A 27,547-nucleotide genomic window follows, 5' to 3' on the forward strand; every position below is an offset into this window, starting at 1 on the left:
ATAGGTGGCTTCTTTACTATTACATGTATTTATGTATTTGAGAAATATTTTTGTGTTTTGCTAAGTTTTCTGACTCTTTACATTGTTTGCTTTTTGTTTAACTTCTATTCTTACATAATACTCATACTGAAAATGTTCTTTTAAAAACTACCAATGTCTTTAAAGTGCCAGCAGTGCCAAAGAAACCTGTTCCAAGAGAAAAAGTACCACCTGCTATTCCTAAAAAGGAAACGCCTCCACCAGCTAAAGGTATACTTCCTCTTCATTGTCCTTGTGAAACATGAACTCTAATTACAGTCTTTTGTCCTCATTATTTGTTGAGAAACACGTGCATATGTTTTATGTCCCCAGTGTGGGTTTTTCTCATCTGTCATTGAGTCTTTTTTGTTTGTTGGTTTCAAGTCACTTTTAAAAATGTGTGTTCTGTCATTAACTTGCACATGAAAACAGTTCAGAAAGAAATAATATCTTTATTTCTTCTGGAATCTTTCAAGAATGTATGTATTAATATGTTATTCTTCTGTCTAATCTTCAAAATTAACATAAATGTTCTTTCAGGATGGATTTAATTCTTTGATATTTCAAGAGTCTTCCTTGTTAGACTTCCTCTTCTTTCTAACTTCTTTCAAGTAGCTTTGAAAGCCCTAAAAATAAATTATATCTTAAAGGGCCAGATGAACTCAAAAGACCTGTCCCTGAAGAAAAGAAACCTACACGTACACGTGAAATAGAAGTACCACCAGTGAAAGGTAAAGGAGCCTTTGATATGAGATTTTATGGAAAGGAAATATTTGTGTCATTTTTCCCAGCTAACATCATTAAAATTGTCATGTTCTTTACACTGCAAGGGTACCCAAACTGGAGATTGAAAACCCAGTGATAAATCCCAAACTCTAGGGCAAACATTTCATATATGTGCTAGACCGTAAATTATTGAATTATGAATGAAAACATGCTGAGGAGGTATTCCTGCTTACACCACCAGTATGTAAAGCTTCAGTGCTTTTCTGTTTATAATATAGTTATGAATTTAGTTTAAACCAGGGTTTTGATACCAATACACAGGTCATGATATTGGTGAAGAAGTAATAGGGCAAGAGCCAGTGATTTAAAGATATTAAAGCTGTTACACTAACGAGGAGGAAGAGCATGACAATGCAGTAAGGACAGTGAATGGCTGTCTCTTTGAGAGCTGAAACCATAAATTTCTTCACATAGCTCATTGTTCCAGGAAGGCAGTTCTGTATCATACTTAAGTCTTGAGAAGTTTCCAAGACCTCAAAATGACTTAGTTTTCTGGGTTTATTTCTGTTTGGGGTATTAAAAGTTGAAAATTACTTTGAACTTACTAAAAGAAAGCTAATATCTTTGAAGTTCCTGAGTTTCATAAGAGAGCTGTCCTTGAAGAGAAAGTACCCACCATTATCCCTAGAGAAGAGGAGGCTCCTTTTTATGAAGGTACATCAATGACACATCTGCCAAACAGTAAATTGCAGAGAATATATCAAGTCATGCTATATATTGTTCTGTAAAATATGAGATATTTAATTCATTTTAAAAACTATTTAAAAGAAGCTAATATCCATATTTTAAACCATCTGTGTCCACAAATTTGATATAATTCAGCATTTTAAAAACTTTAAATTTAAAACATTAAACTACACGTAAAAATGGAATTCAGCATTTTAAAAATGCTATACTTTTTTTCCTCTAATAATGTGAAAAGGATATATAAATAAGAGATAAACTAAGTTTCTGATTCAGGAAGCACTTGAATCACACTGAAGCAAAGAAATGAACTTAAGTACGCAGTGGTTTAAGAGCCATTCTGAGCAACACCAAACCTTTGAGTTGCAATGGAGATAGTTAACTCCCAATGAAGACATACAAAATTCAGTTACAAATTCTATCTAATACACAGAACTAAGAAACTAGAAAATGAAATGAAATATTTCTGCAAACATATATTTTATTAATTGGGAATGGTAATGTCTAGCAGGAGTAAGTCAATGATCAGGCTGAAAGATATTTAGATAAATCATGTTCAAACTGCTCTTTGTCCATCTGCATTTCTGCATGCTTCTATTTTGTCTTTCTACTACTGTCTTGTAACTAATATTAAAATATAAAAAATAAACTAATATCTTTAAAGAACCTGAAGGTTATGGAGAAGTCCCAAGAGAAGAAAAGATGCCTTTTATTACTCCTAGTGAACCAGAAGCTCCAGCAGCTAAAGGTAAACCAACTCTTCAAGCAATCTGTAAAGCAACACATTCCTACAAATTATTCATCTTCATTCCGTGTGCTAATCTATTATTTAATATTTTCATTCTAATGTTTCCTTAGATGCTATGTGTCTGTCATTGCTTCTTTGCTACTTACACTTTGTGTATTATAATGTTCTTTAAAAAAATGTAATATCTTTGAAGTATCTGCAGTGACAAAGAAAACTGTCCCACTTAAGAAAAAAACTGTTGCTGTACCTACAGAAGAAGCTCCTCCAGCTAAAGGTACATTACCTCCAAATTAACTCTCTCTAACCTCTTATGAAAGTGAGATACCAAGTGAGAAACCCAGCCTGCTTGTTTTCCTTAAACAACACAACCAGATGCTTTAGACACTTTACAGTTGTTTGGTTTTGTTTTTGTTTTCTATAAGCAGTTGCATAAACAGATTGATACATTCTGCATCAAGAATTTAAAATACAAGAAGACTAAATCAGACACAGAAATTTAGTGTGCAGGAGATTCAGGGATTAGAGAGGGATTGGTCTTACATTTTTTTGACTTCATGTCTCACATTCTATTTCTCAAAATACTTTCTCTGACAATATATTGGAAAAAAAATCTAAAAAGTTGTGACAGAAATTTGTTTGCAAAAGAACTCTTTGCAGCCATATCAAGGGACTAAAGAAAGTCAAGATTAAGATATGACTTTAAATCAGGACAAAAGAGAAAGCCACAAAACTTTTAATAGAAACATAATTCTGTTACACAATTCCAGAATTGAAGAGCTCTGTATATGTTAGAAGCCTAATTAGTTAATTGAACTGGATTTTTGCCTTGCTTTTATGGATAATTTTTAAGTTCCATAATTTTTTTTAAATTTCACAATAAAATCCTTTTTAAAGGCAAAAGTCCTTAAACACTCACATACACATGCATACAAAAATATCCCACAAATAAACAAACAAAACCAGGAAAAACAAACAAACAAAACCCCAAACATAAAAAAACCCTACTATCTTTTCAGAGAAGAGCATATTCATAAATACTAGGAGTTAGAAAAGTAACAGACTCCAGAAGGTGAAGTTGTTGAGTTTTATTCAGATCTCAATACCGTATATTTTTCCTATTGTTCTAGTAGATTTAATATTTTTTGATGAAACTGTGTTACTTATTTTATAATGCAAATTTCTAAAACAAACCAATATTTTTAAGTTTCTGAAGTACGAAAGAAAGCTGTCCACAAAGAAAAAATGCCTCCTCCTGCTAAAGAAGAACCTTCACACTTTACAGGTATAAGAAATTTTAAGTACGATTTGAAGGATAAAAAATAAGTTTTCATATATAAATTATTTTGAGAGCATTCTGTTTATCTGGAACTAGAGTTTAATTAGCAGCTTTAGTTACTTGCAACAGTAAAAATTAATTTAAAAAGTATCACCCGTCGTTTTTAAAACTAAGTGCTACTTGAGTCAGTCTAAAGGGGAAAAAATAAAGAAAAAGTGACAGAACTTAGATAGACAGGGCGTATCTCTGCACTCAAGGTAGTAACTCAGTTGAGGATACATCACACATCTTTCTTCTGACACTGCAGAGATCAGGTCAGGATAGAATATGAGGGGTTTTTATCCCTTATTTGAAAGCATCCTAGTTTTGCACATGGATATGAAATAGACCTGTATCTCTTCAGAGGAGCTTGAATATTTGATTAAATTTGTTATTTGTCTAACATGTTGTCTTGTTCTCTGAAGATATTCTAAATTAAGTGTTTAAACTAATATCTTTCAAGTGCATGAAGTTTATGAAGAGATTCACATAGAAGAAGAAATTTCTACTGTTCATAGAAAAGAGGAGGCTCCAGCATCAAGAGGTATATATGACTTCTTCATCACCTCTTCCTACCATTTGCTAAGTCTTGAACTCCAGGAAAATTAAATTATTCATGTTTGTGTTTTAGTCCTTGTTCAGCACAATTAATATTTGTATTCATTCTTTCAGTACTTATATGAAAAACTTGAGATTTTTCATGACATGTCTTTCTCTCATTAAATTGAACTAATATCTTTAAAGTGCCTGCAGCCATTAGGAAACCTGTTCCTGAAGAAAAAGTGCCAATGGCTATGCCTAAAAAACCAGAACCTACTCCTGTGCCTAAAAGACCAGAATCTCCACCGTCTAAAGGTACTTTGAGAGCCTGGTAGAGCTGAGGTCTTTTGCTGATTAACATCTTTCCTTTTTTAACTGTTTCTTACACAGTTTCTGATGTAATAGTTCATGGTCCACGTGTCAGATTTGTGGTGTTTATGTTCTATGTGTCCTGTTTTCTGTTTTCTGTTTCTCAAGTAGTGTTTAAGTCATAAAATCAAAATCAGTAAATGGCTTTCAAGTGTCTGAATTGCCTAAAAAAAAGTATTCCTGAAGAAAAATTCTGCCTAAAAAGCCAGAAGATCCAAAGGTATAGGTCAGCATATCCTTTCATTCTTTTTCTATAAATCTCTTCCATCCCTTGTACTGTTGCTGTCAAAGCATTAAAATTACTTGAGTTTATCTATTTATTCTACCCAAGAGTAACCCAGAAATTGTATCAGAAGGTAGTAAAAAGGATTAGAAATAAGGAAAGCTCCAGCCATGTTAACATGCAGTGAGATTTACAAAACATTTTCGCTTCAGGGGTACAGCCTCAGAAATTTGATCATACTCTAGCAAGATGTTCATCCTATCCCTCTATTTTACATTGCTCATGTTGAACTTAGGGAACAAGGGATTTCATTTTGAATGGAAATAGAATTTGCTCAGAAACCAGCTGTTACAATTCATTCAGGTATTTTGAAAGTCTGTCTGAACTAGGAGTGTGAGTGGCATTAAAAACTGTGAAGCCAATGGCAGCACAGCTTATCCCACCCTAGTCATTATCACACAGTACTGCCAAGCATCAGTGAGGAACTGTTATGTGTGACACTTAAAAGGCATCCCATTGAAGTTCAACTTTTGCCATGACTTCTTCAGCTCATTTTCATCTTTATGGGGAGCACAGCAAATCTAGAACTGCATGACAAAAGATCCCAAGCAAAACCACTTCTGACTTTTTGTTTGCCAGAGGGGTAGAACCATGAAGACTTCTCAGAAGTTGTAACTGTTGTCAAAGCATCCTCATCCATCTGCTTGTTTTGTCACATCGTTATATATGTATCTGTGGTTTTTCATATGTCTCTCTGTTAATGTTTAATTTTTGTAATTTTTTAAACTCCACTAATATCTTTAAAGTGTACAAGGTACCTAAGGAATCAATAAATATTGTTATATCTAAGAAACTAAGAGTAACACTACCTAAAGCTTATACATCAATAATCGTGTCTTTGGAGGAGGAGATTTTTCTCTTGAGCACTAGAGTTTATAGCAAAACCCATTCATCAGAATCCTATTAGTATGTAATAATATACAACACTTTTTGGATGACATCTCTCTTTTTACATCTTTTATTTCTTTCTGATATGCTTCTCGTGATATTCTTTCATCTTTACAATGTACATATTTTAAAAGTTTTAATTTTAAAAAATGAATGCTGTTTTCTTTAAAGTGCCAGAGGTGCCCAAGAAAATTCCAGAAGAAAAAGTGCCCACTGCTGTCCCTAAAAAAACAGAACCACCACCAGCCAAAGGTATGTTGCACTACAGAAAACTAAAATTTGGAAGAGGAAAAAACCTCTGTCTCGATTGTGCAGATTAGTTATCTGATTGCTTCTTTGTGTTTTCCTGTTACTTTTACTTTCTGTGTCCATATATTTCTTTATATGTTACTGTGTTTAAAATTCTTCTCTTTTGAATCATAGCTGCAATGTGTAGCAGTGTGTTAGAGGTATTGATGTGGCTGAGCAGAAATGAGATTGATACTTGAGAACAATAGCAGAAATCTTAGGAGAAGAGGAGAAAAGAGGGCCTTTGTGACGTGAAATAGTCCTGACTGACAATGAAAAACTAGCCCCAAAAGAGAGCATAGAATGAGTGATAGAGATGTCTAATATAGAAGAAAAAATTGTGTGCATAGACAAAAAATTGATACCAAGAAGTCGTCACACATACAAGAATGTGACAAGGAATACAAAATGGACAATGTCAGTCTCAGTCACATAGAGATTCGGGAGATGGTTGAATAAAATAGAAAAATAATCTGAAGGAGAAGAAACTCCAGAAGACTCTGAGGTGTTTCCTGAGACTTTGCAGGGACATAAAATAACCTTAAGACAAAAAACAAGACAAATCAGAGCTTTTATTAAGAACCTTGGCAATTTCTACTGAAAAGTTTTAAACATAACTGTAAAACTCTGTATAATAACTGAAAATAATCTCTTTCTTAAAGGGCCTGAAGGACCCAAGGGAGTAGATCTAGAAAAAAAAAATCACAGTTGATGTGCCTAAAACCTCATAAGTTATACCAGCTAAAGATACTTGACATTATGACAAAAGGATAGAATCAAAAAAAAATGTTTTCTTGTTATAACAACATAGAAGACAGTATTCAAGACCTCTGTTAGCATTTTCTTATGTTGTCAAAGTTTTTCAAGTGAGAAAATGTTTTGAGTGAAAAAAGTTGTTCTTTGTAGTGTTTTCACTAAGAGTGGTCTGCTGTTATGCTTTAGTGTTGTTTATGAAATTCTGATAGTATAAAGTTATTGATATTTTTCGAGTGTCTGAGGTACCAAAGGATTTGGTCCCAGAAGAAATTTCAGTTAAAGTATCAAAGAAACCAGAACGTCCAGAGACTAAAAGTAATTGTATGCAAGGAAAGAAACCCCTTTAACAGTCATTTACTTTTACTATTAATGTCTTATAAAATATTTTTGTTGTTTTTGCTTCTGTAACTCAGTGAGGCAGCAGAGAGAATTTTCTCTAAGGAAAGGAGAAATTACATAATAACATCCAAAACCACTCATGCTTTTGATGTCCCTGAGATTTACTTTTTCTTAATGTCTGAACACTGCAGACATACATAAATAAAATTAACTGTTTTTCTTAAAGTGCCTGAGGTGCCGAAGAAAGTGATTTCAGAAGAAAAAATACACATTGAAGTTCCCAAAAAACCAGAACCTCCACCACCCAAAGGTATATTTTCAATAGCAATAAGACTGCACACAAATTTTTATCTGTTTCTCTAAATATTATCTTTCTTACGTTTGTGTTAGCAGCTTTTTGGTATACGTTATGTTATATATTTATAAGTGTTACAGACTGTGTGGTCTTCTTCCTTTCTGAATAGGTTCCAGTAACAGTGACGACTAACACTGTTACTGTGTGTAAAGTATGCATAAAGCAATATGGAAAGAAAAAAACAACAAAATGGTTTATATGGGTGGGCTTTTCTCTGCTGTTATTAGGTGTTTTTTACTTTGAAACTATTATTGTCTTTTTAATTCCTATTCTTCAAATTCCTGAAATTAAAACAAACAAATATCTTTAAAGAACCTGAGGTGCCGAAGAAAGTTGTTCCAGAAAAGAAAATACCTGTGCAAAAAATACCAGAACCTGTGGTTGTCCCAGAACCAGAGGCTGAAGAACTCCCACCAAAGGAAGGTAAATCTCAACACTAATAAAATAACAAAAGTAATGTTTTTCATCTTTTCTTTAACACTGTAATTATCCAAGCCTTCTTTTTCCTGACACTCTAAACTACACTTGTTCTATTTATCCACATGTATGTGTGAAACAGACACACGTGGTTGTTTTTGGAAAAATAGTGGCAAATCTTCAATGTCTGAATTGCCTGTATGTTATTCTTACTATTATTCTACTTCAGTTCTTCTTACTGTTTTTGCATATTCTTGCTAGTCTACCTGCTTGGGTTCATGAAAACCATCACAGCTAATAACTGAAAAGTTATAATAGGAGAAGAAAGGAAAGTACCCATTCTAGTAGCTAAGAGCAGAAGTTGTCAATTTAATTGAAGGACCAAAATCTCCACCAAGAAAAACTAGATGCCATCACTGCTGTTTCTTGAAAGAATCTTCAGCTTATTCCCTGCAATGCAATTAATATCTTTTGTCCTGTCCATTCTGTTGACAATGATCATGGCTTTTACTTATATCTTAAGTTATATTATGAGTGCATGTGTGTACTTCCACATGGGAGCGTGAGTTTTGTGAGGCAGAGTGTGTGTATGTACTCGTGAGAGAAGAGAGAGAAAAGCCAAAGTGTCCTATACTCATCATTTAAAAGGCCAGCATAAACGATTGATACCTGATATGTTTTTTATATTTTCATTACAATTGTCTTTTTATGTTTTATGGTTGGCTTAATTTTGGTATGATTGTCGGTGCAGTTGTTACATTTAGAACTAATATCTTTTATATACATAAAGCAACCAAGACAACCTTGCCAGAAAAGAAAGTGCCTGTTCCAGTTTCTCGAGAACCAAAGTCCATTGCAGGACACAAAAAACCAAAGCCTCAAGAGATGGAACTGCAAGAACCAGAAGTGGCTGGAGCGGCCCGAAAACTAAAGCCTGGAAAGGCAGGTCAAAAACTGGAGCATGTTCCGACATCTGAGGAGCCTGAGACTGTTTTGGCACACCAAAAATCAGAATCTATTGTAGCATTCCAAAAAACAGAGCATGTTGTAGTGCCTGAGAAACCAGAGTTTGTACTTGAGGAACCCAAGCCTGACGTGGCATCCCAAAAACTAAAATATGGTGTGAAGCCCCCAGAACAGAAGCCTCTTGTGGAATCCCAAAAACTAGAACAGGTGGTAGTGCTTGAAAAACAAGAGTTTGTTGTGGTGCCTGAGGAACCCATGCCTGATGTAGAACCCCAAAAACTAAAACATGGCGTGAGGCCCCCAAAACAGAAGCCTGATGTGGAATCCCAAAAGCTAGCACAGGTTGTAGTGCTTGAGAAGCAAGAATTCATTATGGTGCCTGAGGAACCCATGTCTGATGTAAAACCCCAAAAACTCAAATATGGTGTGATGCCCCCAAAACAGAAGCCTATTGTGGAATCCCAAAAGGTAGCACATGTTGCAGTGCTTGAGGAACAAGAGTTTATTGTGGTACCTGAGGAACCCATTCCTGATGTAGAACCCCAAAAGTTAAAATATGGTGTGATGTCTCCAAAAAAGAAGCCTGTTGTGGAATCCCAAAAACTTGAACAGGTGGTAGTGCTTGAAAAACAAGAGTTTGTTGTGGTGTCTGAGGAACCCATGCCTGAAATAGAACCTCAAAAACTCAAATATGGTGTAAGACCTCCAAAACAGAAGCCTGATGTGGAATCCCAAAAGCTAGCACAGGTTGTAGCGCTTGAGAAACAAGAATTCATTGTGGTACCTGAGGAATCCATGCCTGATGTAAAACCCCAAAAACTCAAATATGGTGTGATGCCCCCAAAACAGAAGCCTATTGTGGAATCCCAAAAGGTAGCACATGTTGCAGTGCTTGAGGAACAAGAGTTTGTTGTGGTACCTGAGGAACCCATTCCTGATGTAGAACCCCAAAAGTTAAAATATGGTGTGATGCCCCCGGAACAAAAGCCAGTTCTGGAACCCCAGAAACTAGAACCATTTATGGCCCCTAAGGAATATGAGCTTATAGTGGTGTCTGAGGAGTCAGAGACAGTTGAATCAGCTCAAAAATCAAAGCGTGTTGCGGTGCCCCCCAAAACAAAACATTATGTGCGGTCCCAAAAACTGGAGTTTGTAGCAGCTGAAGAAACAGACTTTGCTGCAGATTTTCAGAAGTCAATGCCTACTGCAGCATCCAGAAAATCAAAGCCCTTTGTGCCAGAACCTGTCTTGGTGTCGGAGGAACCAGAAACTGTTTTAACACCCCAAAACCTAGAGCCTTCTGCACCACTTGGGAAATCAAAGCCTGAAGTGGCATCCGAAGAACCAGAGGTTGTTTTGGCACCAGAGGAACCACCCCCAGCCAAGCTGGCCGGAAAGGAAGAGCATGTTGCTGCTAAAAAGCGAGCAGCTGCAAAGCCTAAAGGTATCTCCTCTGCATAGGATCTCTTTTCCTTCCCTTGAGTATGTTGTTTCACTGCTCATTTTAAAGCTTAGTACACATAACTAATCGATACTAATATCTTCAAAGAACACGCAATGCCCAAAAAGCTGTCCCAGAAAAGAAAATTTCTCTAGCTGTTCCTGAAAAATCAAAACCTACATCAATCAAAGCTACGTGTTGTCATGAATACATGACAATCACACTGAATCTTCTTTTAAGTATTATTTTAACCTCTTTTGTTCTGTCTGTCGTTTTTGATCTGCTTTAAATAATGCTAAACAAATTACACTGAATATGAGTGTGTGCCAAATTGTTACTTCAAAGTGTGTCTGTTGTCCTCTGTGTTTCAGTCTCTGTATTTAATACTGAGTTTTATTGTAACTGTAAAATGAAATGCACTAATATCTTTGAAGTGCCTGAGATGGCTGAGAGGACTGTTCCAGAGAAGAAAGTGCCCCCTGCTCTATCTAAAAAACCAGAAGCTTCACTTCCTAAAGGTACATGTCACCACTGTTATCACCGTAAGAAAGGGTGTTGTTTGCTTTTTAGGGTTATTTTAAATGATTTCAGTTTAAATTGACCTTTCACCATGTATTCTGATATCAAAAATGTGGGAGAGGTGTGCCAAATATGAATTGCTGTGCAGGGGTGTGAAATGTTTCCTCAGCTTAAACCATCTAAATTTTGTTATACTGGATTTGTGTCGTATCAAGCAGATATGATAAACTCCTGTCCACCAAAAAAAACCCAAATGTATAAATGCAGAGGAAGGAGTTAATAAACATTGTTCACATTAATATTAGGGATGGCTTCATGCATGGTTTAGTGGGACTGGACAGTGTTATATCTACAGTTAGATTTGATGATCCTAAATTATTTTTCCAACCTAGATGATTCCAAGAGGAAAGACAAAATAGACAGAAACTAAAGGCTTCAGCAGAGAGTAGCAGTTTTAGAACAGGGACCAAAATAATAACAAATATCTCTATGTATCTGTATCACAGAGCGGAATATTTTCTTTAAACTGTTATTTATATTTTTTCTGTATTTGGGTCATACCTAAACATTTTTGACTATGGGACTTGCCAAATTGTTACGCTTTATAAATAGCATTGAAGACCTGTAAAGTTACTGTGAGCATGTAATACTGTGAGCCTTTAAAAAGGCATTTACAATGGAAATACAAAAAAATTACTAAACTGAAGACACTATATAGTGATGCAGTGATGCATCATTTCATTTCCTTTAGAACTCCCAAGCTCTAGCCAGAGAAAACTTTGCCTCTGCCATCAGATTCTCATCATCTGAAATACAATGACATTCTTCAAGTGAAGTACCACCTTAAAGTGATGATATAATTATTTAAATAAATGAAATTAATGAAATTAATGAAATTAATATAAGAGGAAACAGTTATAAGCAACATCTAGTGATTAGAATGAAAGCCAGGAGATGACAGAGAGAAAATATGAGAAGTTAAAGAAGGGAGGAAACATGCAGAGAGAGAAAAGGAAAAGTGAAGTCAACCTGAAGGATAAAAATAGTAATAGTAAAGTGGCAAGTAAAAGGATGAAAATGACTGCATACACCAGCACAGAACACAGTCATTTATGAAAAATGGCTGGTACACAAATAAAGTAGGATTCCAGAAATAAATCACTGATCATCCAGATGTATTTTCTACATTTTCACCCTGACCAAGAAACAAAGATCACACAGGGTTCCCATCTGCTGTGTGATGTGTTGGACACCCTGCTCATTCCACAGGCTGGAAGCAAAGCAGAGCTGATGACTGAATGTAACCACAGCACTTTGTCAAAATAGACTGCGTGCCTTTGCTACTGGTTGTCTTATTGTTACATAGACATCTGCAGTGCCCATAAACTAAAATGCACTAATATCTTTGAAGCTCCCAAGGTGCCCAAGAAAGGTGTTCTGGAAGAGCCTGCAGCTGTCACTGTGCCCAAACAGCCAGAGCCAGCAGCAGTTCGAGGTACCTGTCGCTTTGTGCGTCAGTCCAAATGAGACTGTCCTTATTGTCTTAGGTGTTATTTCTGATGTCTGTTGCTCTGTTTGTGATTTCCTGAAATTTCTGCATCCTGTACTGTGTGGAAAATTTAGTATTAGAATGGGAAAGAACTTTCTAATTAGGATTTATAATGTAAATTTCTTTCATTATAATTATTCCAATAATCTCAAATAATATAATTTTTTTTATCAAACATGGTTTGATTTAACCAGTATGAACTGGCAAGCCTGTCCTATTATGTGGTGGTAACTACTAGACACAGTTATGATACAGCAATATTAAAAACAGGGAAAAAAAAAAACAAAACCAAGCAACCAAACAAAAAAACCCAAAAAAGCCCTGATCATTTCAATGAAAGTCAGCAGGAATGACAGGTTTAATGGACTGTGAAGGAACTGAAGTTATTATGGGAATAGAATGCCCAAAGAAAAAAAGAGGAACATACCTAGATAGGACAATAGTATTTTAACACTTTAAGACTGTAAGTCTCAAGACTCTACAGACCTAGAGACCAAATAACCAATACTCCAAACTTTTAAATACAGTACTTAATGGAATGTGTGGTTGATCAGGATGGTCTGACATAACTCTCTTCTGACCATGCCCTTCTGGGGACCCAAGAAATTTGGTTCCTCAAATCTACAATTGCATTACACATAATTATTGCATACGATACCACTGATCTTCTGTATTTGTGCATCACAGTTCTGCATCACACTTGCTCGCTGTGCACTCTTACCAAATGCAATGCCTAAATACAGGATTAGAGAAGCACTGAAACCTAACTCAAAAGCCACCACATTCACTGTGAAAGTATTGAAAAAATAGAGAAGTATAAGTAGAAATAATAATAAAGTAATAATTAGGGGGTTTCTGCTCCCCACCCTGTCTGTGCCCAAACTGCTGAATGTAAAGCACCAGCACATTCATGAGGAATGGTAACAGATAAGACAGGGCTGAGGTGGCTCCCAGAGAAAAAAGACAGATCCCAGCAGGGCTGAGAATGAAAGGCTCTCCTCCAAGGGAGGAAAGGCTGCTTGCTAAGATCCCTAATTCTCAAGCCCATGCACAGCCAGCAGTTCTCTCTCAGAACCTACATGGCACCACTACTCTGTGCTGTGCCCTGTGGGGGTTTGTGTGTGTGAGCCAGACAGAGAGTGAGTCGTGGGTCGATGCTGTGAGACCACTTTGGTTCCGTCCATGAGTGCATCTCCAGTCTGCATTTCTCTGTGCACCCTCCTGTTGTATGTACAAAACTGACTGCTACTAATATCTTTGAAGCACCCGAGGTGCCCCGGAAGGCTGCTCGTGAGGAAAAAATACCTGTGCCCACTGCCAAAGCACCAGAGCTTCCAGCAGCCAGAGGTACCTGTCTTCATGGATAACGTAACAAAGAACAGGCTGACTCTTCCTCCCCCCAGCCTTGTCCTACCCTCTCCTGGCCTGCCTGTGTTCCCTGACCGAGGCTGTCAGGCTGTGTGTGCTGGGACAGGGGTGCTGTGCAGTGTGTGAGGGTTTGAGGTGGCTGTGTGATGTTCTGTGTCTGTGTTGCCCTGGTGGTTGTTCCTGCTTGCCCTGTCTTCTCAGCCGTGTCAAATGAAATGCACTAATATCTTTGAAGTGCCTGAGGTGCCTGAAGCTGAAGTCCTGGAAGAGGAAGAAGAGGTGGAGGCAGCAGAGGAGGTGGCAGCAGTAGCTGAGCCTGGAGAGCCAGAAGTCTCTCCGGCTGAAGGTATAGGGTGGTGTTCTGGCAGAGCCTGCCATGCCCTCCACACTGCTGCAGTGCTCAGTGCTCTTTGCCCATCTGCACCCTGTGGGGAGGGCTGAGGGCAGCATTTTGCCTTCTGTATCTCTGTGTGCCTGCACCCTCCCCACAAGAGAGGGTGGGGTTTTCCAGAAGCCCTCCTCCCAATTAGCCCATATTTGGGCTCCATGTAGCATGTCCACCTAAGCAGGAGTGATGGGCTGAAGAGGACACCCTGGTAGTCTGTCAAGTGTTTACTTTCCTTTTTTCCTGCTTTGCCATCTGCCTGTTTACTGACCCTAAGCTCAGTCAGGTAAACGGATCTTATTTTTTTAAAGTGCCTGAGGTGATTGAGGCGGAAGAGGCAGAAGAAGAGGTGCCAGTGGTTGTTCCTCCAAAGCCTGTGGCTGTGCCAAAGAAACCTGTGGCTGTGCCAAAGAAACCAGAACCTCCACAAGCTAAAGGTATATCTTCTTGAGAGACATGCTTTTTATTTTACTGTACTGATGAATATTTCCATTTGTTATCCCTTCTTTTGTGTAAGATTTGTTGTTTGTCCTTGACCCTTAACGTCTTCTGTACCTGTCTTTGTGCATGACGAACCAACCAATCACTAGGAGAACATTACTGTGCTTAGAAATATCTAAACTCTTTGAATGAGTGTTACAATCTTTCCTACTAATTCAACTGTGAAATTAAGATGAAATAATATCTTTAAAGTGCTCAAGGTGCCCAAGAAAGCTGTCCCACAAGAAAAGACGCCTGTTGCAGTACCCAAACAACCAGAACCACCACCAGCCAAAGGTACAGGTCAATATTAGTATCATCATTACAAAAAAAATCATGTTCTCCCGGACTTCAGTTTAACTAATGTTTTGATGGTGACCTGTCAGAGATAGGTGCCTAAGAAATGGGAAGTGCAGTGTGGAGTGTCAGAAACATGGCAGAAAAACTAGATTTCATTCCTTGAAAAACGTCTCTAGCTTACTGAACTTTTAGTAAAGTTTAAGAATTAACATTTACTGACTGTTTAGTTTAAACAGAATGGCATGTTTTTCTGAAGGAGAGCCAGAAAATAGATCTTTAAGTTTAAAGAAGCAGTCATTGCATCTCTGAAAATTCTAATAGATGACAGCAGCAGAATAAGTTCTCTATTACTACAGTAGGAAGAAAATGAGGAACACAGAAAGTTACGATGAGGTGTAAGAATGGAAATAATTGATAGAAAAAAAAAAAAAGATGATGAAAAATCAAATGCTATTTCCTAAAAAAAAAAGTTACAATGACAAAGTAGTTGCGAATTATATTGGCTGATACACAAATAAACTAGGATTCCAGAAATAAATCACTGATTTTCTGTCACTAAGAAGCCAGATACATTTTCTACATTTCCACCCTGACCAAGAAACAAAGATCACACAGGGTTCCCATCTGCTGTGTGATGTGTTGGACACCCTGCTCATTCCACAGGCTGGAAGCAAAGCAGAGCTGATGACTGAATGTAACCACAGCACTTTGTCAAAATAGACTGCGTGCCTTTGCTACTGGTTGTCTTATTGTTACATAGACATCTGCAGTGCCCATAAACTAAAATGCACTAATATCTTTGAAGCTCCCAAGGTGCCCAAGAAAGGTGTTCTGGAAGAGCCTGCAGCTGTCACTGTGCCCAAACAGCCAGAGCCAGCAGCAGTTCGAGGTACCTGTCGCTTTGTGCGTCAGTCCAAATGAGACTGTCCTTATTGTCTTAGGTGTTACTTCTGATGTCTGTTGTTGTTCTGTTCACTTGTGATTTCCTGAAACTTCTACATTCTGTGCTGCGTATCAATTAGGAATTTGAAGATTTAGTATTTTGTATAAAACAACTCAAAATATATTTTGATTTTACTACATTAGTGTCTTATTCTGAATCACTAGATACTAAAATGCTGTATTTTAGCAATTAATCACCTATTTTTCATATGGCTGCCCAAATTTGTTATCTTAAATCAATAAGAGTGCATGACTCCTCTGGCAGATTTGGGTAGCGTATATAATAGACAAATTTTTTCAAATGAAAACCCAATATTTACTCTGCAACGCACAAGGGCAGTAAGAAGTGACTGTAAAGAAATGTTTAAATAAACTGCTGATGCTTTTAGGGTTTATAATAAAAAAGAATCATTATAAAATCCATTGCACTGTACAGGCTGTGGAAGCTGCCACAGTGAAATGAAAATTGAATCAAGATACTTAGGATGAGAAAATAAGTCAAAAAAAAAAAAAGAGAGAAAAGCATAAGTCAAGAATGGATATACAGAAGGACAAAAATAAGGAAAATGAGAAAAACTGTATTCAACATCCTGTCACTACCCAAACTGCTGAATGTAAAGCACCAGCACATTCATGAGGAATGGTAACAGATAAGACAGGGCTGAGGTGGCTCCCAGAGAAAAGACAGATCTCAGCAGGGCTGAGAATGAAAGGCTCTCCTCCAAGGGAGGAAAGGCTGCTAAGGTCCCTAATTCACACCTCACCCTCAAGCCCATGCACAGCCAGCAGTTCTCTCTCAGAACCTACATGGCACCACTACTCTGTGCTGTGCCCTGTGGGGGTTTGTGTGTGTGAGCCAGACAGAGAGTGAGTCGTGGGTCGATGCTGTGAGACCACTTTGGTTCCGTCCATGAGTGCATCTCCAGTCTGCATTTCTCTGTGCACCCTCCTGTTGTATGTACAAAACTGACTGCTACTAATATCTTTGAAGCACCCGAGGTGCCCCGGAAGGCTGCTCGTGAGGAAAAAATACCTGTGCCCACTGCCAAAGCACCAGAGCTTCCAGCAGCCAGAGGTACCTGTCTTCATGGATAACGTAACAAAGAACAGGCTGACTCTTCCTCCCCCCAGCCTTGTCCTACCCTCTCCTGGCCTGCCTGTGTTCCCTGACCGAGGCTGTCAGGCTGTGTGTGCTGGGACAGGGGTGCTGTGCAGTGTGTGAGGGTTTGAGGTGGCTGTGTGATGTTCTGTGTCTGTGTTGCCCTGGTGGTTGTTCCTGCTTGCCCTGTCTTCTCAGCCGTGTCAAATGAAATGCACTAATATCTTTGAAGTGCCTGAGGTGCCTGAAGCTGAAGTCCTGGAAGAGGAAGAAGAGGTGGAGGCAGCAGAGGAGGTGGCAGCAGTAGCTGAGCCTGGAGAGCCAGAAGTCTCTCCGGCTGAAGGTATAGGGTGGTGTTCTGGCAGAGCCTGCCATGCCCTCCACACTGCTGCAGTGCTCAGTGCTCTTTGCCCATCTGCACCCTGTGGGGAGGGCTGAGGGCAGCATTTTGCCTTCTGTATCTCTGTATGCATGGCCTTAAACTCAGTTGGTTCTAATATCTTTAAAGTGCCTGAGGTGATTGAGGAGGAAGAGGCAGAAGAAGAGGTGCCAGTGGTTGTTCCTCCAAAGCCTGTGGCTGTGCCCAAGAAACCTGTGGCTGAACCTAAGAAACCCATGGCTGTGCCCAAGAAACCTGTGGCTGTGCCCAAGAAACCAGAGCCTGTGGCTGTGCCAAAAGCACCTGAACCTCTGCCTGTCCTTAGAAAACATAAAGTTCTTTCAGTTAAAGGTACATACATCAGTGATTGAGCGTCTCATCTCTATTCTCTGAATACCTTTCCCCTTGTTTCACTGATGTATGCATTGCGAAATGAATAATCTGCTGCTTAAATTTATTATTCTTCATGTTTTGTATGCCCTCCTCTTTTTAGTCATTGCAGTTTTCACTATTATGTGTATATGTGTGTCTTAATATTCACAAAAATGAAAATTTACTAATATCTTTAAAGAAACTGAAGTGCAAGAGAGAACTGCCTCAGAAGAGAAAGTGCCTCTTACAACACCTAAAAAGTCACAATTAGAAAAACCAGAGCTTCCTCCAACCAAAGGTACATATTGTCAGGAGGCATCTCCTGAGAATAAATGTTTTCCATATTCTTTCTTTTCTTTGATCATAACTGAGTCTATAAAATTTCTCAGTTGAATGTAGCCTACCTTGAGAAAGACTGGAGCACAGTCTTTCATGGTTATGGCCGCTGTTACTGTGATTTTGTGTGTGCTGGATGTTTTTGTCTTTTTATGTTTCATATGTACATTTATATACACAAAAATAAAAGAAACTTAATATTTTTTTTAAGTGTCTGAGGTGCCCAAGAAACCTGTCTCAGAGGAGAAAGTACCAGTTGCTATTCCTAAAATACCTGAATCACTACCGAGTGAAGGTTTGTGCCACCATAGATTTTACTCTAAGAACAATCCTTTGTCCTCTTCTTCTGAGTATAAGGTTCAAAGTAGACATTTTCCTTTTTCTCCTGTTGTGATGTTTGTAAATTGTTGACTTCATATTTTAGATTATACTAGTCAATATTTCTTGTATCTGTTAGTATATCTTCATATTTGGAAGTAAAATATATGCTCCTGCACAGGATATGTCTCTTAAAGATAATATCAAATTCCCAGTAAACTGGAGTCTCTCAAAAGTTTGTAATCATGTTGTTGTTATATTATTAAATTAATTGAGAGCATTGACATTTTTATTCTATGCTGTTTCAATGACTCATCCAGAAATTTATATAGTATACATAAAAATATGTGTATATATACATACATATATAGTTTATATTATATACATAAAAAATTTTGTCCTTCACACAATCCTCACTCATGCTTAGAAAGAGAGTAGTTTTCAAAATCTGCAAAGGTAACAGACAGTGATTACTTCTCCTAATGTGTATTTGTCTATGTCTGTTGAAGTAGATTTGCTTTTAGTTCTATCTGTATAATTGTTCACCTGAAACAATCTTATAATTGAAAACTTACACCAGTTGTCAATATTCTTTAAAGAATATGAAATCATAGAGGAGATTGAGCCCGAAGAAGTGGAAGAAATTCCAGTTGTAGAAGTTGAAGAAGCTTTACCAGTTGAAGGTATACAAAGTACTTCCCTAGAGGCTGCCACACATCTTTCTTTCATTATCATCATGTGCAGATTTTTCTTGCTCTCTCATTTTTCACATGTGCCTGTGTGTTGTAGATCACCTCTGTGTTGTCTGTCTTTCTGTGATTCTTCCACTGTTGTGTCCTGGAAATATTTTCGATCATTTAATTCTAAGTACAACCTGAAGATTATTTTAAATGGTTTCATTTTGTTTCTTGTCCACAAGAGTCTTCCCATAATTTGGTTTTCTACTTTTGTTCTCATGTTATTAACACGCTTTTTTAAGTCACCTTGGATATTTGTATTATGCACATGCTAAGAAGCAGTAACCTAAGGCTCTTTCATGCTCCCATTTAATTCCATGACATTTTTTCACTGGCTTCACTGGAAATGGAAAATGGTGGTCTTTAGGTTTGTACATTACTCTTCACATAACTACCATCATAGGAAATTTATTCTAAATCTACCTAATGTTATTTAAAGTGCCGCAACCTGAAAAGAAGATCCCTGAAAAGCGAAAACCACCACCACCTGCTCCAACAGAAGATATTAAACTGGCAAAAGATCTACTTAAAGGTATAATCATCTGAAGCCATAAATAATGGTGGAAACGCAATCTTTTAAAATTATACTGATGAACCTTGACAAGCATGCTTTTAGACTATAATTTTGTGTCTTTTCTATTTATTTTCTAATATACTATATTTTAATGGTGCGCCTCACTAATGCTCAGTCCATCACAATTTTTTATCAGTGTTTACATGGGTTCTTTTCGATAGTTACAGGAAAAAAATATTAAAACAATTTTAATCAAGTTAACACATTCTTCTAGCCTTAACATAATTCTTCTCTCTTTAACATATTCTTACAATGAAAAGAATCCCCAGCAATAATTTGCTGGTGTTACATGGACGTGGGTTTCAGATCAATTGCGCTTTCTACAGACCATCTCACTTTTTCTAAACAGTTAATCAGCAGGGATTTTAACTTTGCAGCTTTTGTCCTTCTTTTACATCAATACTATTAATGACGTGTTTGGATTTTGTAGAAAACTCCATTCTTTTGGCAGTCTAATGTGTGTTGTAAAACTCAAATAATTTTCTTTAAAGCTCCTGAGGCAAGGAAGAAAGCTGTGGCTGCAAAACCTGGCGAGCCTCCGAAATTGGAACCCCCACCTGCTAAAGGTATCTAGCTAATATAAGAATCTAGCTTAAAACAAACCTCTCAAATGAGCCAAAAGTTGTAGTTCTCAGTATGTTCTTTTTTAATTTGCTCAAATATATCAAAACACTGTCTATGTTAGATTATGCTCAACATGCACCCCCATTTCGGGCATATGTATGTGTTGTGTCCACTTTAATTGCCCATCATGCAATCTGTGAGCTGTAAGAGACAGAAACACAGAAAACTGAGAGAGTTTTTATGAGTCTTATCACTTGTGTAGGTGCTCACTTTGGTTTTCTGCTTAGCTGGAAATAAAAAATAAAATACTCTTTAAATGTATACACTGTTGGTCCAACATACATGGGTTATTATTTTTCTGAAATGTAACTTATTTTTGTGAGCGGATACTTTCTAGAGATGGGAATGAATAATGTACTGAGCAAGCCACTTCACAGGTGTGCCTTTATATTATTCATATGTACTGGAGTTTAAGATAAACTAAGCAGCTAAGCAGTGGACATTCCTTCTTAATGCTATTCCAAGTTTTGAGATTAAAGTGGATCCTTATGAATATCACAGACAGGCAGCTCACATGACTAGACATGTAACATAAGCCTGAAGAGAAGGAGGACAAGGAAATAAAAATGTTAGGATGATGATTCTTCTTGAATACATAACCTTTATAGCTTTCTCAAACCATACTTCTCTTCTGTTGATTTGTATGAAAACTTTGTCTTTATACATAAGCTTAGATGACAGCTGTATGCAAATTATGTATAAAATATATTAAATCTATTGGCTTCAATAGCAACAGTTTTACCTTTGATATTAATATTCAGTAGTGGACTAGTATTTGATTTGTGTGTTTGGACATGCTAGTTGTTGGTTAACTCTTACTGCTGTTATGAACCTATAATAAAATCTGGAATAATATTCTTTTAAGTGCCTGGACTTGTAAAGAAACCTCGCAAAGTAATTCCTGAGGCTGCTCCTCCACCAAAAGAAGAAGTTGTTTTGAAAAGAGGTATAGTAACTTGACTCTGTTTTTAAAAACCCAGCATTTTAACACTGATTAGCATAGTCCCCTAAATTGTTTCACGTGTGTGGTATGGAACATTATGTGATCAAATACTGTCTGATGTCTGTTTCTTGGCAAAAGCAGTTGTTGTTGCAGGGAGGAAGGGGGTGTAGCGTGAAAGTCTCTCAGAAAGGGTCTGTAATGAAAACAGAGCAGAACAATGAAAATCTAGTTCCCTGTGTCTGTCTGTTCCATTTTCCTTATCTCTGTGTGCTAGAGCTGAGAGTCTTCCGCTGTGGGGCGTGTAAATGTTATTGAAGTTACCTGTGTAGTCTGTGTGTTTCCTGTGGTTTTCTTCCCAGTACCGCACAGATCACAGAACCCCGCGGTACTGGTGGACATCAGTCCCATTGCCTGAAAAGTCTGGGGCATTCTGAATCATCTTGTGCTCAGCTATTGCTTAGAAAAATTAAGCACTAATTCCAACTCTCCTTGAAATACCACAGAGGGATGATTCATGCTTGTGTACCCTGTACCTTCAAATTTCAGACAACATGATAAAAAATAATACTCCATTTTTTAGATGACAGTGTCATTACATATGCAAGATGGAGAACTGAGAGGACAAAGTCAAGTAAAATCAATAAAATGAAAAACAGACATTATATAAATTTGAGCTCTCCAAATACAATACTTTGGGATTTAGTATTGTTCTCTCACTGAAGTCAGTGGGAGTTTAATCAATAATCCTGCACTGTGTCCCTAAAAATCTTCTTTAATTGCAGTTAATAATTCATAATTACATATAGCTAATCATCATTTAAATAAGAGAATAAATATATTACAAGAAATTTTAATCTATCATAATTAACTTTAAAATCTTTTCTCTTAGATGGACTGCTCTTAATAAAAATGTCTTTTTTCCTTAGATGATTTGAATTTTAAATGACTTTGAGAACAGTATCTTGAATAGTTACACAAATCTTCTATTTCTATTGAGCAATATATTTTATTTTCCTGTTTCTTTATGACTGAAGTTTTTAATCTTTTGTCTTGTTCACTGTCTTATTCTTTTGTTTGCCTGTGCTTTAAAAACTGAGATTTCTTTTCTTTTGAAGTTCTTAAAAAGAAACCTGAAGAGGAAGAACCTAAACCAGAAAAAGAGCCTAAACCAGAAGTTAAACCGGTACCTACACCAGTAGAAAAAATTAAGAAACCTGAAGGTACTAGATTACTATCAAATCTATTTTTTAAATCCCACTATTAAGTAGCATTTTCTTAATTTCAAGAAGGAAACTAATATCTTAAAAGATAGCTTGCACTGGCCTAATTGTGCCATTTAAGTCTTAGCTGGAAGCACAACTGAGTTTGACAACAAACTGAGTTTGACATTCACATTTAGGTCTGTATTCTGCATTTTGGGATAGTTTCTCAGTCTTCATTGTGTATGGAAAAGAGCTTTACAAATATTTTATATAATACTGATAAAAATATAACTACTGCACAACAGTTAATCCAAGCATTCTTTTAGGTAACATTTTACAAATATGTGTCCTTTTACCTATTTAAAGTTTCTAATTTATGCAAACTTTACTCTAAGAAATATTCCTAGACTTTATGAACCTCTGAAACTGTTTACATGTAAAAACTATGAAAGCCTTTAAATACACTTGAGGGTATTCTATTTAGGAATTTAAGGTGTTTTAATATATGTTACAAAAAAAATTATTTTAAAGTCCCAGAAATTCCTACAAAGAAAACTGAGATACCTGCCATTAAAAAAGAGGAGAAACCTGTGCCTGAACCACCAAAAGGTACAGACGTGTGGTGCTCTTTTTCTTTATTGAGCAACTAAACGATATTCACTGCTGAATATCATGCTATATTAACATAATGCATTACTGTCCTCCAGTCTGTCCTGACTACTGTGTCCTCATTAACCATTTTGCAGTCTTCTGGATTTCTTGTTGTCTTTATTCCTCAATGCTTGAAAAATCATCTTTTTTCCATTGTTTGCAATCTTGCTTCACAAGAGTTAATCTCAAGGTAATTTCTTGCTTTTTGGCCAAATAAAATAGAAACCAATAAATTCTGTCTTCATTTAGCTCTCTCTGTGTTGTTGCTCCTAACTTCTAATGCTCAATGTGATTGCAAAATATGTAAACTAACCTACTTGTAATTTCTGTGTTTGCAATGGCAGAAACTAAGCAAACATCTGTCCCAGTTCCTGGGCCTGAAGCTAAACCTGTAATAGGTAAGAATTCTTTAGTCATGAACGTTGGTGAAGCCTTTCTTGTGTGTCTAATGTTTTCTGTTCAGGGATTTCTCTCTAAAAGGACTTTCATACAATCATAGAATACCAGGTTGGAAGGTGACTTCAAGGGTAATCTGGTCCAACCCTTCTTGGCAAAAGCACAGTCTAGACAAGATGACTCAGCACCCTGTGCAGCTGAATATTAAAAGTGTCCACACAAAGCCCATTAAAATTAATAAGACTAGAACTTTCCTACCATCTACAAAACATTTTAAAGAATATCATAATTAAAGTAATGTATTAAAACTTTTTTTTTACCCCATACAGCTCTAAAATCTCCAAAACCAGCTGAAGAACCAGCACCTACTGTTACTGCTCCAGTGACAACTCCAGTTGTTGGAAAGAAAGCAGGTATTTATGTGCATACTATGCTATTTAAAAGGTTTTTCTCTGACATACCAAATACCTCCAGTAGAAAAAGAGGGAAGAGCTGTACCATAACTCATTCATTACAGGAAGATTTGAGGTCCTATTCAAGAATCTTGTTATTCTAGGTACTGTCAGGTACTGTCACCTAATTTAAAACAAAAACATCTCTGATATACTATGGAGACCAGTCTGTGCTCTTTTGTCTGGATGGTAAAATGTGTGTCTTTATTTGTTGTCCTACTATGAAATTTGCGTATTCTGTGGTTTCTTGCTGTTCCTCATGTCCTGATACATGTTTTGTGAATTGCATCTTGTATTTTCTGTGTAGACAAAGAGAAGTTACACATGTTGTGTTGTTTGGTTTCAGTGTTTGTTTTGATTTGTCATTGAAGCCCTGAGGAAAACTGACAGTGATGTTGAAGAATTAGAGTATTGCTACTTTCATCTGCTATGCTTAGGACCCTGGAACAAAGCCTACTATGGAAAAAAAAAAAAAAAAAAAAGAGCTGTGATGGTTCCATTTCCTCTGAAACACTCTGAGCCTGTGCTCCACCAGCAGAGCTGAAGTCCATTTTGCTCGCCCACCATTCAAAGGGCCTCACATTGCAGTAGAGCTCAGATCTCGGGCATTTGAGAAGCCATATCATTAATGTCTCTTGGCCATTGATCTGGTTTTTTAGCCTGCAGTGGCAAAATTAACCTGTTTTATGTCAGTGACCAGATAGCCATAATTTTCTGCTACTTTTAGCCTACACGATTTAAATTGGTGCTCTAGCAAGACACTATTAACAGTGGTTTACTTAGGTTTTCTGTTCATGTGTGTTGTTCTTACCTTTCTTTTGTGGTTATGTTGTAAGTTTCTGTTGTGTAGAGAAAAAGTGTTCTATGTTCATTTTATTTCAGGTATAGCTGTAAAATTTGTCTTACAATATATTGTTCCTGATTCTTATTCTTATGGATTTTAACTCTCTAAATTACCATTACCTATGAAACCTTTGTAGCTGCAGAAAAGCCTGATGCATCATCTGTACTAAAGCACAGAGGTAAAATGCCCTCAGTGGAAGAAGAAAAGCCTGAGTCAATTGTGTTAAAGAAGATTTTGGTTGAAAAAAGCTTGCATGTAAAAGAGAAAGTAAGTCCTAAGGAGACACTTCCAGCCATAGAGCCACTTGAGTATAAAATCTCACTGGAAACAGCTGGTCGAATTCTGAATTTAGAGACAGATGAACAGGAGAAAGTCTCTCTTAAATATTTCATCCTGGCTTCTGAGGAAGAGGAACAAGAAATGACACCTGTAGTTTCAGGAAAGACTGCCCTTACAGGTGAGAAATTAGAAGTTGAAATGGATCACATTACTTACACAAAGAAGGAACCAGCACTACCTGATGAGGAAGCAGAATTGATTTCTATAACATCTGAACATGTGGAAAGAGATTCTGGAGAAGAAAAGGAGGATGAAATTAAATTGCTTATTCATAGGGAAGATGCCATAGAGAAGGTCTCTGAAAAGTTTAGTGGTCTTCATGAAGGAAAGATTCCTAACCACGAAAAAGAAGAAGAAATTGAATCAACTTGTGTACCTAAACCCAGGAAGCCGTATCAGCCCAGAGACCAGAAAGGACTTCTAGGAAAAGAGAAAAAATCCGAAATAAGTTTGCAGCCTGAAAAAATTCACATTAAGGATAAAACTTCATCTGTACAGGATATCATACAGACAGGCATAGCTGAAACTCCTCAGCTTACAAATAAAAATGAGAGAGGAGGTTTTACTGCAGAGAAATCTGAAGTTCCTCTTGGGGAATCCATGAAGGGACATGGCACAAAAAGTAAAATTCAGAGGATGAAGCAATCTCATAGCACAGTACCTGAAATTCCTATAGGTAAGATTCTTGACAAAGAAGCAAAGAAAATGGAAGATATTCAAGATGATGAGAGAGATAAGAATCAGCATTATACATCAGCAGAAGTACATTCCTTAGAACCGTCTGAGGAGGCTCAGCCAGGATTGAGAAAAGATGTTGACCTAGAACACCCCATTGAAGCTGAGGAGGTTCCTGGAGAAAAACCTCACACAGTCTTTAAACCATCTGTTCCTAAGTCAGAAGTAGTAGAAATGAAAGCAAGAGAAAAATACTCTACAGAGAAAGAAGTTCATTATGAGGAGAATTTGGGACAATTGTTGGCTGAGAAAGAACTCCCAAGTGATAAAAAAACAGGCAAGAAGATTATACCAGAAAAGGAAGAAAAAATTATTAAAAAATCAGGCAAGATTATACCAGAGAAGGAGGAAAAAACTATCTTCAGCACCCACTTTAAAAAAGGCAAAATTAGACAGTCAAATGCCCCTGAAATTTTGCCTGTGGAAAAGGAATTTGATACAGTGGTTACAGGAGGAATGGAAAGGGAAGTTTCCACAGGAGAACATGGAAAAGAAGTCATATCTGAGTCAGGAAAGAAAGTTGCTATTCAGCCACCACAAAGTCAAGATGAAAAACAAATTCAAGAAGTTCATACCGTTCAAGATGAACATAAAGAAACTTTAGTTCAAAAAGGCAGAAAAGATAAAATTGAAGAAAAGCAATCTACAGTAGGTATATCAGATGAAAAAACATCACCTGAACATGGCACTGGAAAAACTGCTACCATGAAAAAAGAGAAGGGAAAACTCACAGACAAATTATCATCAAGCAAAGGGATCCTTGCAAATGGAGAAGGTACTTACTCCTCCAGCATAGGTAAGGTAATAACTTCCAAGAAAGCAGAGGGAGAGAAAGAATACCAGAAATCAGAACCTGCTCACCTGACTGAGCAGGCCACTAGACTTTCGAGTGAAAATAAGACTTTGGATGCACCTGAAGAGTCATGTGATGTTCTGGATGTTCCAGCAAAGTCTCATGCAAAGCGAGGTGAGGAAGACTGATGCCCAATTCTTCCACGAAGTGCTTGTACCATTTGCTTCAGGAGAGCACCACCTGCCATTGTGTTTCAGTAACGCCATTTGCAATTCCATCAAGTCTGTCAGCTGGCTTTATTGGCATTCAGCCACTCTTCACATGTTTGTCTTACCTGTCTGTACATACAGCTGTGTGATCACCGTTCATTGTCTTGGTCTTATACTTTTCTAAGACTTCATAAATCGTTCTGTGTGCCATTGTCCTCTCAGGAAAACTCACATGTTTTTTTTTAGTATTCATTTTTCCATCCACTGCAACAAAATCTGTCCTGCATTTCATTCATATCATTCTCCCATTAAAAGTATCTTTTATATTTCCTTTCACAAAAAGGTAATAAGAGGCTTCATAGCATGGGAAATATTTTCAAAAGTCTGTGATGATTCATCGCAAATTAAGTTACTAACAGAACATCCATCACTTGTAAAAGTACCACATTGTCCTGAAACCTATTTAATTTACACAGCTTATACTTTTGTGATATTCATTAGAAAAATGTGTGGGGATTTTTTTTAAAAAAACAAACCTCATATAATTTTAATAAGCACTTAAACTATTTTGGCTGACAGGTGGGTATTGATCAAGGGCCTAATCTTAAAACAAATGTCAAGAATGTCAAAATTAAAATTTTACAAATTAATGGGCAGGACAACACATAAAGGAAATAAGAGCATTTAAGCTGCCTGTTAGGCTCTGCTGCTGAATATGTCATTCCCACACTTCAGGATATTGAACTTACTATTGAGATTTAGACAGTAGAATTTCTATAAAAATAGAGATATGTTTATATCCTTTCAT

The 27,547-nt window shown here is 37.0% G+C and overlaps 1 protein-coding gene across 1 annotated transcript in view; it reads left to right on the plus strand.

Annotated features, from left to right (window-relative positions):
- TTN (titin) overlaps positions 1-27,547 on the plus strand; it is a 237,978-nt gene that overhangs the window by 109,916 nt on the left and 100,515 nt on the right. Inside the window, 24 exon segments of the mRNA XM_063399870.1 lie at positions 175-249; positions 669-749; positions 2,153-2,236; positions 3,441-3,518; positions 4,296-4,406; positions 5,803-5,883; positions 7,241-7,324; positions 7,682-7,792; positions 8,577-10,196; positions 12,079-12,221; positions 13,831-13,975; positions 14,215-14,451; positions 14,708-14,791; positions 15,600-15,701; positions 16,629-16,822; positions 17,034-17,178; positions 17,344-17,565; positions 18,840-18,923; positions 19,417-19,509; positions 20,043-20,117; positions 21,041-21,121; positions 22,234-22,338; positions 23,316-23,369; positions 23,697-23,780. Coding sequence (XP_063255940.1) covers positions 175-249; positions 669-749; positions 2,153-2,236; positions 3,441-3,518; positions 4,296-4,406; positions 5,803-5,883; positions 7,241-7,324; positions 7,682-7,792; positions 8,577-10,196; positions 12,079-12,221; positions 13,831-13,975; positions 14,215-14,451; positions 14,708-14,791; positions 15,600-15,701; positions 16,629-16,822; positions 17,034-17,178; positions 17,344-17,565; positions 18,840-18,923; positions 19,417-19,509; positions 20,043-20,117; positions 21,041-21,121; positions 22,234-22,338; positions 23,316-23,369; positions 23,697-23,780 — 4,173 coding nt within the window.

Source organism: Prinia subflava, chromosome 6 (assembly GCF_021018805.1).
Source record: "Prinia subflava isolate CZ2003 ecotype Zambia chromosome 6, Cam_Psub_1.2, whole genome shotgun sequence".
Classification (NCBI taxonomy): Eukaryota; Metazoa; Chordata; class Aves; order Passeriformes; family Cisticolidae; genus Prinia; species Prinia subflava.